At 36.1% G+C, this 14,272-nt stretch overlaps 1 protein-coding gene across 6 annotated transcripts in view; it reads right to left on the bottom strand.

Moving 5' to 3' along the window:
• The window catches only part of LOC150099843 (protein Gawky-like), a 580,239-nt gene that overhangs the window by 22,933 nt on the left and 543,034 nt on the right, over positions 1-14,272 (bottom strand). For all 6 annotated transcript variants that reach the window (XM_090404074.1, XM_090404072.1, XM_090404073.1 and 3 more), the window contains one exon: positions 11,732-11,787. In XM_090404074.1, coding sequence (XP_090260200.1) covers positions 11,732-11,787 — 56 coding nt within the window. The remainder of the gene's footprint in view (positions 1-11,731; positions 11,788-14,272) is intronic.

Consider the following 14,272-nt stretch of genomic DNA (forward strand, 5'->3'; position numbering starts at 1 on the left):
TGAACGAATAATGGGAAAAGAAGGTTTAGGAAACTGTAACAAAAATGGGGAAATCCTAAAAGACTTTTGCACTTTCAATGATATGATCACAGGAGTAACCTTATTTAAACATAAAGACATCCATAAACAGACTTGGATATCATCGGACAAGAAATCCAAAAACCAAATAGACCATATTTTAATAAACAGACCTTAGAGAACCTCTTTGATGGATGTAAGACTTTGGAGAGGTGCAAATGCCTTTACAGACCACTTATTATTGATCAAAAATAAAAATGAAACTAAGAAAAATATTTAAAGACAAGAACCAAAGAATTAAATACAATATATCCAAACTGAAACACAAGGATACAAAAGACAAATATAAAGTAACATTAAGGAATAAATATGTAAGTCTTGTAGAACAACATAAGGAAATAGACATTGAAGAGAACTGGGAAAAAATAAAGAATATATTTAATAGTACTGCCGAAGAAGTTCTGGGAAGGCAGGGTAGGAATCACAAACAATGGATCTCTGAAGAAACCATCAAATTATGTGAAGGAAAGCTTTATGGAATAAACTTCTGCAAAGTACAGAAGAAAACAAAAGAAATAGGGTAAATGAAAGATACAGGCTTAAAAAGGGGCAGGTAAAAAAAAGTGCAAGGAAAGATAGAAGGGTTTTCCTGGAGGAAATGTGTAAAGAGACTGAAGAAGCAGCAAATTTGACCCAAAGAGATTGTTTGAGATAACGAGAAAGTTAGCTGGGAAGAGTTTTAAAAGAGAAGAGCCCGTAAAAAATAAACAAGGAAAGTTACTCAAATGAAGCAGACAGAAAAAAAGATGGGTAGAACACTTCCAAGAAATTTTAAATGGAGAAATAGAAAACCTACAACAAGAAATACCAGAAGAAGATATACTTAAAATAAATACAGGAACTATAACTAAACTAGAAATAACTCAGGCAGTAAAGAAAACAAAAAAACAATAAAGCAGCTAGGAATGACAATATACAGGCTGAACTACTTAAAGCAGATATAAACACTACCGTTGAAATGCTACACCCACTATTTAATCAAATATGGGAAAAGGAGGAATGGCCAGAAGACTGGAATACAGGACTCCTGGTGAAACTGCTAAAAAAGAGAGAGAACACTTTGTAAAAATTGGAGAGGGATTTCACTTCAAAATGTTGTAAGTATTTACTAGAAAGAATGAAACAAGAAATTGAAACTAAACTGAGGAAAGAATAGGCTGGGTTCAGGAAATATATCTTGTATTGATCAGATAATAACATTAAGAATAATTGTTGAACAGTCAATAGAGTGGCAGAGTAGCCTATACTTGGGATTCATCGACTTTGAACGTGCATTTGATAGCATAGACAGAAAGACCATATGGAAGTTAATGAAGCACTACAGGATTCCTCAGAAAATCATAAATATAACAAAGAAAACTCACGAAAAATACAAAATCCAAATAATAAATAATGGCAAACTATCAGAACCATTTGCAACAAACACAGGAGTATGACAAGGATGTATACTCTCCCCGACCATCTTTCTGATTGTTATTGATTGGGTGATGAGGAAAACATCCGAAGAAAGAATTGGCATTCAATGGGGATGGTCAAATAAAATCAGTGACCTGGATTTTGCAGACGATATAAGCCTTTTGGCACAAAAGCATCAACATCTCCAAAAGAAAACAGATAATTTAAACAAGGAAGCAAATGAATCTGGATTGAAAATAAATCATAACAAGACTAAAGTAATGAAGATAAACCCCAAACAAGAATTAGTTTGAAATACTAGGGAAAACACTGGAACAGGTGGATAACTTTGTTTACCTTGGATCAGTGATCAGCACATAAGGAGGAACCAAACAGGACATACAAAATAGAATCCAGAAAGCATTCAGTATGATGAAGAAAATTTGGAGGTACAAAGAAATAAAATTAAAAACCAAAATTAGATTCTTCAACACTAATGTTAAACCAGTTTTACTATACGGAGCTGAGACATGGTCACTAACAAAGGAAAACATAAAGTAAAGTATTTACTAGAATTTTGCTAGAAAGAATGAAACTAAACTGAGGAAAGAATAGGCTGGGTTCAGGCCAAATAGATCTTGTATTGATCAGATAATAACATTAAGAATAATTAAGAAACATAAACAAATACTTGAGGAAGATACTAGGAATATACTGGCCAAATAAAATAACAAACGTAGAACTTTGGAAGAGAACAGGTCAAACCAGCTTCAGAAATGAAACCACTAAAAGAAAATGGAACTAGATAGGTCACACAATCAGAAACCCAGATAAAGAAATAGCAAAAATTGCACTAGAATGGAATCCCCAAGGCAAGAGGAAAAGAGGTAGACCCAGGATAACATGGAGAAGAGAACTAGAAACAGAGGCAAGATGGCTGGGATGTTCCTGGAAAGAGATCAAAAAAAGAAGCATTGAACAGAGTCAGATGGAAGTCAATGGTTGAGGCCCTATGCTCCACAGGGAGCGAAGAGGATAGATAAGGTAAGGTCAAGTTTAACATAATGTTTTGCTTTTTAACATTTTTCTCTGCATTCTCTAAGATCACACACTGACTTACCTGCCAGGAAGTGCTTTCTTCTTTGCCTCAACTGCCTCTGCAACTTCTAACTTCCTGCATCCACCATAGAGTTCTGATTCTTCTTTTTCTATGTACTTGCAAGGCAATGTTACCACATGTTTCTCTGACCAAATCAATCAATATTTACTCCAGAGTTTGCCAGTTAATCTCCAATGTTGGTTCTTGGTTTGTGTATTTGAGTCTACAGTTCACCTCTGAAAATTGCTCAACTTTGATTCTTCTTAAAATTTTCTTACACACTCTTCTTTTCAATATGAAATTCAATTTTATCCTAATCAACACTAAACAGTGTTCACTTCCAATTTTAAATCCTCCATATACTTGTATCCTGTTTGCTATTTTCTCCAAATTTTCCCAGAACATTTTCATGTATCTGGTAATAGTTTCCTATTTTGCTGTTTAGATCTCCATAATGTCAGCAAAGGTTGGTCGATTGGTAGAGCCTCTGCTACTAATGGCTCACGCAAAACGTTAAGCATGTTTGAGCGCAGTTAGTAGTTGGAAAGGATTCAATTGTTGGCACACTCTCCCTCGATGAGTCTTTGGACTCCCTGGAGGTGTCACATAATAATAAGGATCCTTTTTCTATGTTGATGTGTCAGATGTATCTTCTCTAATGCCTCGAAAAATTCCTCTACTTCTTCCTTAGCAGACCCTTCTGTGGGTCCATAGGCACAAATAAGCCTCACTGTCCAGTTCCTCATTCTGATATTTGTCCACATCACTTGATGTTGCCTGCCATTCAAGAAGGTTATCCATATTTAGTGTTGAATACTATAGCTACTCTTTCTTTTCCTTATTGAGTGAATATAGCATCTCGTATTTGTTGCTTAGACAGATCTGACTTGTTTTTTGTCTTCTTTGTTTCGGTAACACCTATCATGTTGTTCTGGTACTTACCCAGTTCTTCTGTTAATTCTATTTCTTTTCCATTGATGCTTCTTATGTTGATGGTGCCAACTTTGAACTCTGCTGATATTGAACTGGGATTTGTTCCAGCAGATGACTTTTCACCTGGTTCCCTGAAAAAAAAAAACAACGGGACCTTGTTTAACTTGTTTAGTTAGTTGTTTTACGGCAAAAAGGATGGCTGTGGTCATACTGCACCAATAAATGATCAAAGCAATATACAATTTAAATATATATAAACATGGATAAAAATTAGTTGCAATAATGATCAATGAAAATGTATTAAAAGTTTTAAAACAGAAAAAGACAAGGCATTAAAAGGAACAACACTACCATAAAAAGCAGTACTGTATAAATATAAATAGTGCAAATTGTCTGTATACAGTAAAAAATATTGTTTTAAAAATAGAAGAAACATCTGTGTGGTACAATAAAATCTGTCTGAGCATGCATAGGGCTCAGACAGATTATAAATATAGCTAAAATAATCACTGCACTCATTCATGAAATGAGGATGGTCAAGTAAAATAAGACAAATGGCAAGTCAGGCATTACAAAACTCACACAAAGGCAAAACAAACTACCATAATTTAATTTCAGGCTTAATATGGCAGAGCTCATTATTAGTTTCTCTATTCCACGATGACTGGCAAATGGAATAAAGTTTGTGTCTGATAAACACCCAGTATTCAGTGTATGGGAGAGTCAGATGGTGGATTTTTGAGAAACGAGCTGACCTAGCAGCAGTATCTGCCTTGTTTTCCATTATCCCAACATGGCTTGGAATCCAACAGAAGCATACATCTAAATGTAGCTTCCATAACCGAAAGAGGTGGTGTTGGAATTAGAGACAGCACTTCATGTTTTTGTAACACTAGACTCTTTATTGCCATAAGAAATTTTGTGAGTGTGAATATATTAAGCATCTTTGGTAGTGATACAATCTGATGTTGAGTTTTTGTCACTTGTGACAAAAACTCAATAAATGTCCACTGGCCCTACATAATCTCCAATAACATAAAAATTAGGTCACGACTCTGACCAGTAGGAAATAACATGGACACACCAAAGACAGAAACATGAAGCCGACATGACATAGCCTCCACTTCCCTCCAAGCTCCAAAGATGATGCAATGTTGAAACGGCTCACACCCAGTTACTCTCACCCCTGATCTTATCCCATCATAAGTGAGGATGTGCATGAAAAAAAAAACTGTTTTTCACCCCTCCCTTCTGCCCACCTTTAATAATATATGTAAAAAACAAGTTTTTCAAAAAGTTCAACATGCCCCTTGCCTCACCAATAATTCTCCCACATTACTCTACACACACTTTTCCAACCCCCTCCTTCCTTTAACAGTGATGAATATATACTGCCACATACCGCGATGCTGCTGAATAAGAAGACAGCCAGCTACATCCTACAAAGTTATGTCTGAATTTCCCCTCTTATATAAAACTTCAATAATACCCAAAAATTGAGTAAAAGGCCAATGACATAAAGGAGCACTCCTAAACAAAAATAGGCTAAATAGCCATGAAATTAATATTTACTTTGAGGAGTAACATGGGAATTTTCCCAGAAATAATACCTATAACAATCTGATGTATTTTAGTGCAAGCTCCATCACATAAAGATCTGTTGAAAAGTTGGTATGCTCTAGTGGGATTTGTGCAGATATAATGCTGCCTGGAAATATGGCAGAAGATCACCATCATTCCAGATCGCACTAGTCCCTCTGATTTTGAGCCATCCGTGTATACAGGCACAAAATCAGAGAAGATTTCAGTACCTTTTCAAAAGAAAAGCTGCATGCAAGTATGTATGACTGCCACGATGGAACTGTGTTCAATGATGCCTGGGCTATGTTGTCTACAGCAATCTCTAGAGTTTGAGGGAGCACTTTAATTTGCAAACCAAAGGGTCTGCAGCCTGTTGAGTGTTGTACAGATTCTCCTATCACGGATGGAAAATAGTTGGACATGTAGAGTGGTCCGACAAGGATTTCATTTTTATTGCATAAACAACAAATTACACAATAACCATCGTAATTAACTTTAACGGAGTACAGATATTTCATACTAAAAATAACAGTACATCAGTGTGTAGAAACAAGCAAATCAAAGAATAGGAATACAAGGTACGTACAACAATCCGTTTAGCAATTAAAAACGGTTGCTACAAGCTAGAAATTAACAAATATTAATAAATAATATTAAAACTATTTTTGATTTTAACAAAATGAGAAGTTACTATAATAAAGAGCCAAGAGGCTATTTTTCCGACAGCATAAATTAAGTTAAGGGGATAATAAATCCCTCATTATTTTAAAGCTGGATACGAAACTCGGAGATCGAAGTCTATCGAAATCTAATCTAAGAGTTTCATGCCGAAGAACTATCGGCGAGTCCAAGCATAAGTCAACACCTGGGTGGTACAACACTAAGGCAACTCAGAGCAAAGGTGGGGCAAGTTCCATCACTATCCTTAATATTTTCTTATAATGTAAAACGCAGCTCCTAGAAGATGTATTACTGTTTTACATTATGAGGAGAGAGGTCACTACCCAGACAGGTTTCGACCTTTATTGAGGTCTCATCAGTGAGTAGGTAGACCTGGATAATACCAAGGTTTAAGTGAAACGAACTTACATATAACCCTACTAACGAATTGCCAGACCGGTGTACCCATATATTATTATTACTACGATAAAGAGCCAAGTCTACAGCAATCTCAATAATGAGGGATTTATTATTCCCTTAACTTAGTTTATGCAGCCGGAAAAATAGCCTCTTGGCTCTTTGAACATTGTCAGCAACTGAGCCGAGATCCAGCTGCCGAGAGAGCATAGGCGAAGTGCTGTTACCAAAGAGAGCCAGAGGCAGTCGGCATAGAACCAGAAGCATACTGACCCAGAGAAACAGACTTTATGGCGAACCCACGCCAGAGGAAAAAAATTGGGAAGTCAACCGAAGCCAAAAGCCACAGAACGATCTTCAAGCCTGTATGCTAAAACTTCTTGCCTGAGCTTTTGAGTACCGGGAAAATTGCAGTCCAAAAACCACTAATACTCTGACGAAATGCCCCCTGAAGCAAGGCCTAAGATGAAAGAAAAATCACAGACTTTGATGCATGGACCTTTGAAAGGTGTCATGACAAAAAGCCTCCGTAAGTGTGTTCCAACCTCTAATGTACATTCTTTTTGTAATCTAGGACAGTGCTTCTTAAACTTATGGATGTAAAGGCCTCCCCCTCGGAAAAATTAAAATATTTCACGGCCCCCATAGAAAAAAATATCGTAATATAGCAATATACAGTCGTACCCTGACTTACGCGGTTTCATATACGTACGTATTCCCATCCCGCTTCACGCCACCCCACTAGTCGTATCTTTCCAGCGCCAGCCACATTCGGCAGTGTCGCACATGCTATGAACAAGTACTGACGTGTTTCGCGTGGTCTCCATTCATACAAGATTTTTATAGTCTAAAAACCTTGCGATTGTTTAATGTTATGTTCTTGATAAAAATTTTATCACATAAAAAATAATAATGTCGTCCAAAGGAAGCAAGACCAATTCTTCTACAGCTAGCAAGAAAAGAAAAACATTGACTTTGGAAACAAAACTCAACATTATTAAGGATTTTGAAGGCGGAATGAAAATTTGTGAGCTAGCAAAGACGTTTGTTCTACAGGAATCCAGTAAGAACAATCATAAAAGAAACGTTTTCATTATTTTTCATTATTTTTTAATAAGAGAACTTTTATGTATTGGAACTGTTTTTGGCATGTCTTCAGAAACAAGTCCATAACGATTTTTCTCTTTTATTCACTCAAAGAAGATAGTGAGCAAGTAATATCTTTTAGGAATGTTGTAGTTGTGAGAAAAGGTGCAATGGACATATGGGTTTGGATCCCTATTGATACTTTCTTTATAGGTGCCTTCTCAGCATAAGGTTTAGCAGATGTTGTTGGTACTGCTGTCTCTTCACCTCCTGATATGTGATACACTATTGTTTTTAATTTTTGTATGTTACTTCCTTCCTTCCACCTATGAACAGCTCTTGAGTCTTCCTCGCAGGGCATTTTGGTCGTAGTCTTTATTCTCATGTTTATTACTGCCATAAAGTGCACAGATGTCATAGCACAACAAGCAATGTGAGAATGACTGTATTTCTGGAATTTAAAGTAGCATAAGGGGTTTGGGATATAGAACCATACTGGGCAGTTGAGATATCCTGTTTTGACAGATGGTGGTTTGGACTTACTGACAACAAGAATAATGTTTCTGGTGGGAACGAGATGCCCATCCCTACATATCAGGATTCTTCTTATGGCTGTCACTCCTTGATTATTGAGTTCAGAGCATATCTCATCACAGGAACATCAAAGAGGTCCCAATCTCACATTACACTTGTAGAAAAGTTTAAAGTTTTGAGGGAAGTAACTGTGATTGGTATTCCTCTGACAGATGTTGCATGGAGTAATTTTTATGGTTGTGTGAATTTAGCTGTTTCAATAAGGATATCTCCTAAATGCAGTTTGTTACAGATTTTGGAGATTCTACCAACCCTTCTGAACCCTCCTGGATGAAAAGGGTGACATTTTTCCAATGAGACATTCAACTGTTGTGTAGGATTAAGAACAGTGGCGTGTTTCATCAAAAGCTGCAATAATGCAGTTTTTGATGATTTTGGTTTCTTGCTTTGATTTTCTGTTGATAATAATATGGTTTCTGAGTCTAAGTGGGTTTATTGAGGGCCCTGTTAAACTAGAGAATGAAGATGTGTTAATTCTCAGGAGGAACTTAGTTTGGTGGCAGAGCTTCCCAACCATTACGAAGCCACAAATGGAAGCCTACTCTCTGGCAAGCAATGATTGCACTCGGGAGTAGAATGCCAGGGCCAACCTGGACGCTACATGAACGCCACAGCAAGCCTTGTGCTCTGTACCCAGACCAAGGGGAAGGTGACTTACTGTAACACCCTTGAACCTTGCAGGCAAGCCCAGTAGTTGATTGATCCTGGCCAGGCATCCAGTACCCCTGTCTTGCTGAAGCAGAGGCCAAAGTAGTGCAAGACTACTAGGACCCCTCTTTCTGGATATCCACAACACAGCACAGAAAACATGGTGGCAAGGCATTAGATCCTAGTGAGGATGGTCTGGAAGACAGGATAATAAAAAAGACTCAGGAGGAGTAGAGTGAAGAATGTAGGAAAAAGGGCCAGTATCATTATTGGGAGGTTCTCTTCACTATGAAGAGCTGCCTCAGATGGAGGGGTTTAACTGAGCAATGGTTGGCTAAATCCTAAATTGCAATCCCACCCTTGTTTGTTTAGCATCCAGGTAGATACCAAACCAAGAGAAGGTGAGAATTGGACATTAGGTAGACATGGTCCATTCTCTGCATTCCTTAATAACCAGCATAAACATATTACAAATACTGCTTTCCTCAGCATCCAAAAAAATCTGTTTCAACTCAGGGAATTACCTTATCTCTGAATAGCTATTTACTCTATACAAACACTTCTTATTATAGAAATTACCCATAAGATGTTTGAAGGTAAACAGGAAAAAAAAACAACAATTTCTTTGATTGATGATTTAAAAGTAGTTTGGATGGCAGAAAATACTAAAGAGAAGTTTTTATTTTTAATGGCGCATTCACATCTTAGGCTATAACGAGCCCAGTTTAAAATATATTAAAATTTAAATAAAAAATATAATGGAAAACTAAAATTAAAAAAAAAATCCTAAATTTCATAAAAAGCAAAATAAACGTAACAGTTCTGACTTAAAATATTATATACAATTATACAGATTAATCTTTTTTTAAAATAAAAATCTAAAAATAAGTTATATTTGATGAAGAAATGCTTTTAAGATAATAATGCATGAACTCATTGCAGCGAACATTCAGCATGTCACCACCCTTCAATACAAAAAAATGAGTAAGATGACAATGACCTATACAAAACCGAGCAAGAACAACTTTGGTCACTGCATAAATTGGACTGCCAGAGAATGATTTTTGAGGAAGTGGTATAAAGATGATGACCTTGTAGGGACAAGCTGTGTCTGCAGCATTGTTAGCTAGATCCCAATGTGGCTTGGGATCAAACATAGACAAACACTGTCCTCTGGAAGAAGCATTTTTAGTGGCTTCAGGCAGAATTTTATTCATTGATGTCTAGAGGCTTGTAATACATTTTTTTTTCTTGAATGAATATTGTAAAGACAGCTGAGGTCATTGAAACAACAAAAGGGTTCATTCACTTCAACATAAAGACAAAGAACAGGTGGTGTTTGCAATGCATCAGTTGCAGTTCTAATTGCCTGATGGTGGATAAGATCCAATCATCAAAGTGCACTGTTTCTGGTACAGTAGATGAGAACTAGTCTTGAAAAGTGCTTGATAAGGATGAAGCAAAGTACATTAGTCTCCATAGCAGGAGGTGGAAGACAGAATGAGAAGCATGCTCATTTTGTCACAGCAGATATGCAGAAAAACAAGTCCCAAGACATTCATCTCTGCTGCAACTGGGATTAACACTTATCCTAGTTTTATGTGGCTGGATTAGTATGTTTAATGGAGAAGCCCCTAGGAGAACTTCCTTTAGGCTACTTTAGAATAAATAGATTATGGGATATAACTCAATGTTATTAAAAGGTAAAAACTGCACTATTCATATATCTAAAAATGATCAAGTAAGATAATCCTAACACAAAAGTGCAAGGATAAGAGAATTAAATCAAAAGAACCATTTTGAATTGCACTGGTTAGAAAGCGAGTAAAATTCATGCCAATACATAAATAGCATAAGGTAAAAATGACTTGCAATACAATCAATGATACTGAAATGCATCAAGACCTATATATCTTAATTTCATTACATAAATCTGAATATAGTAAAATAGTGTTCAATGTTAATCATAAATTATAGAAAACTGATTCTGACAAATGTTATTTCTAAAAAAGACCTGGGAAGCTAATGTAGTATGCAGTAACATTATGAGGTGTTAGTTATTTCAAGCAGTCAGTTGTCCTCAGAGGAAAAATTATGTAGAATAAATAAGAGAAAAAGCACGGCACTCCTATATAAGTGGCATCGAAGAATGAGGTGCATTCTAATTGGTACCAAAGTTAGAGATATGCAACTTTATTTTATTGTTCTGAAAATCAAAAATATTGCACCTGCTACAATTTCTGCTGGTGTGTGTGTTTTGACTCATTTTGAAAATTTTTTTTTCCCCTAGTCATTTTATTCAGATCACTAAGGAATCAGAATATTGCAGTCTGTTTATAACAGAAGTGCAGTTATTTTAACAAGGAAAACTGCACAAAATTGCTTTCAAATACATAAGTCTCCTGTTTATGAGTGTTCGGTTGGTTTATGTGGGTGCAATGCTTATGTCATTCAGTCTTTAGCCATTTTCATTTTATTGTGACTAACTTAAAGTTGTGTGCTTGGAAAAAAAAAAAAAAAAAAAAAAAAAAAAAAAAAAAAAAAAAAAGGGGGGGGTAAAAGATATGAGCACTAATAAGTCAAACCAATGACTCACTTTTCACTTGTGATTGTCTCAACATTCAGCCTCTGTTGTTAGTCTCTCGGTGAAATGACACTGAACTAAGTACTCCTGTGTTTTGTTTAGTGTGACTTCAATTTTCTAGTAAATCATTTTATAAGAATTTTATTAATAGAGGCCATAATTGGGCACATTCAATTATGAATTACTGTTATTACTAAATTTTAATACATTTGCAGGAATTAATATTGTGCTATATAACATTGCAAGCAAGATTTTTGGAAAAAATGAAGAGAGAGAGAGAATGAGAAAATTAGTCAATTTATTCAATTTCTATAATGTGAAAGCATGCAAATTTAGTGTTGTGTCCAATTCTTTTTATAGGACAAAAACTACATTAAACATGTTTTTTCCTATAATCAAAATAGGATAGTCATGTAAATTTGGTAGTAGTGAATTCTGCACTCTTAGAAAGGTGAATCAAGTTAAAAACTGGCTTAAAACCAGAGTAGAATGTACAACTCATGTGCAACAAAACAACAATTTGATTACTGTCAGTTCAGCCATTTCTGCATTTATGACAACCACAAATACACTTATTTATACATATACATCATTTATACAAACAAAATTAAACAAAAGTTAAACTAATATTATAATGTTAAAATAGCAACAAAAACCTGGGGAGTGAGGTTCCTTAGCACCAGAAAGCTGGAATTCATCTGTCTGTCCCATCCTACAATAAAACATAGTAAATTATTAGAAACTAGCAGTAACACCCATTTTATGTAGCTGTGAAGCTTGTGTAGCTTTCACTGATTTAAATGTCTACTGGAGATTTTTTTTTTTCAATATTAATAATAGAGATAATGATATGAATATTATTACATAATACTGAATGAACAAGAATGATACATAAAATTGTTTAGCATTATGATCCCTATGGATCATAATGCACCTCATACTTTCACTTCCCTGATCTTCCAGCTCTTAAGATATCTCCTCATCAGGAACATCTAGGTGATCCCATTCTGAGTTCACTCCTCTATTCCACCTATCACTCTACTCTATAGGAATTGAGTGTTTTATGGAGTGTAACTGTTATTGGTATTCCATCCATGATGTTGCTCTGAGTAGTATTTTGGAATGTTGTTGATATGTTTCCATGAGGACAAAGCCCAACTAAGTATTGATACCACTGATATACCTTTCGATAACAGAAGAAAGAAACAAAAGATGTGATACCAGTATAAACATACCGGTTTTTTTAATCATCCATGCTACAGTTGAAAAGCCAATAGAGCAAATATCACTTTTCTTCATTCAAGAGGGGTATAGGAGGAGAGTGACATTTTCCCTATTGGCTTTTCAATGTAGCATGAATGATTAGAAAAACTGGTACATTTATACTGCCATTGCATCTTTTGTTTCTTACTTCTGTTATCGAAAGGTATATCAATGGTATCAATACTTGTTGGGCTTTGTTAGGGTGCCAGAAATGACTGAAGATGAAGGATTCATGCTCGAGTGTTTTTTTTTTTTTTTTTTTTGTTCAGCGCTAGGGCTCCCCACCCACCACGGAGCCACACATGGAATGGAATGCCAGGATTACCCTGGATGCTATACAAGTACTACAGTATGCTTTGGGCCCTCTCCCCAGTTTATGGGAAAAAAGACTTACTGAAACACTCTTAACCATCGCAGGCAAGCCACTAGTCAACTGTTCCTGGCTGGCCGAAGCAGAAGCCAAAGTAGTGCAAGACTATCAGGATCCCCCTTACTGGATGTCAACATGTCACACAGCATAGCAAACACAGTGGTAAGGCATTGGATCCCAGTAATGTTAATCTAGAAGACAGGATAGTAAAAAAGACTCGGGAGAAGTAGAGTGAAGAAAAGTAAACAAAAAGAGGAAGAATGAAAAGGGCGAGTACCATCACTGGGAGGTCCCCTCCACCATGAATAGGTGCCTCACACGGAAGGGTATTGGCAACAACAACAACAACTTCTGTTCGAATCCTGGGCAGACTAGAATGATAATTTAATTTAAAGGTTAATTTAGTTGAACTGATTATTAATCCCTCTATTCCAAGATGACTGGCTCTAGGATAAAACTTTGTGTGATAATCTGCCAGTAATCAATGTATGGTTCAGGAAGATGGTGGAGGTTTGAGAAATGACCTGACTGCTGGTCAAATCATTTCTTAAGCTTCCATTAGCTGCAGTATCTGCAGTCTCATTTTTCTTGATCCCAATGTGGATTGGAATCCAACAGAAGTATACAATCTAATTTCCATAACCAAGAAAGGAAGTGTTGGATTTGAGACTGGCCTGGATGTTGCTGTAGCTCTAGACTGTTCATTACCTGAAGAGTACTTTGTGAGTCTGAATATATTATGTACCTTTGGTAGCAATGCAATCTGATGTAAATTAATGCATGCACTATCACATACAGATCAACTGTGAAGTTATTACACCATAATGGGATCTGTGTAGATATAATGCTGTCTAGAAAGACAGCAGATCCCATTAGGTTCTGTGATTTTGAACTGAATAAGTACACAGTCACAAAATCAAAGTATTCCTTTCTGTGTGCTTGAAGGAGCTGTTGGTAGACAACAGGAGAAGTGGAACATTTTGACAGCTTATAGAAAAAATAGGTGCATAGTGGCATGTAATGCATAAATGCCATGGTGAGAGTGTAGTTAGTGGCAATCTGTGCTATCTTGTTTGTCCCAATATCTAGAGCTTGCAAGAGAGCTTTTATTCACAAACTAAAGGATTTTATGCAAGTCTGTCAAGCTTTGTACAGATTCTCTCATAATGGACAAAAAATGGCTGGTCTGGCTAAGACTCCAGAAATACAACTAAAATCTACTAGCTACAAAAATATTTTACTTGCCAATTTGTCTACTATAAATACTAAATGTTACAATCACAAAACAAAGTAATACGTTCTTTAATTCTCACTACACACTGCACATAATTATACAGAAATAGGCTTTCTTTTAATGTGGGTTTAAAACATACACAACAGCTCATCAGAACCAAGTTGGCATTTCCTATCATTTATTGTTCATAATTAAGCGCCTCCGTAGCGCAATTGGAAGAATGACGGTACATTGCGCCCTTCGATTGGAATAGGCCCAAGTTCGATTCTCGTCGTGACGGGAGGAATCTTTATGTGGACTTTTTCAATTGAAGGTGAGTTAGCCGATCTC

Source organism: Typopeltis vanoorti, chromosome 14 (genome assembly GCF_054136105.1).
Source record: "Typopeltis vanoorti isolate ZY-2024b chromosome 14, IOZ_Tvanoo_1.0, whole genome shotgun sequence".
Lineage (NCBI taxonomy): Eukaryota > Metazoa > Arthropoda > Arachnida > Uropygi > Thelyphonidae > Typopeltis > Typopeltis vanoorti.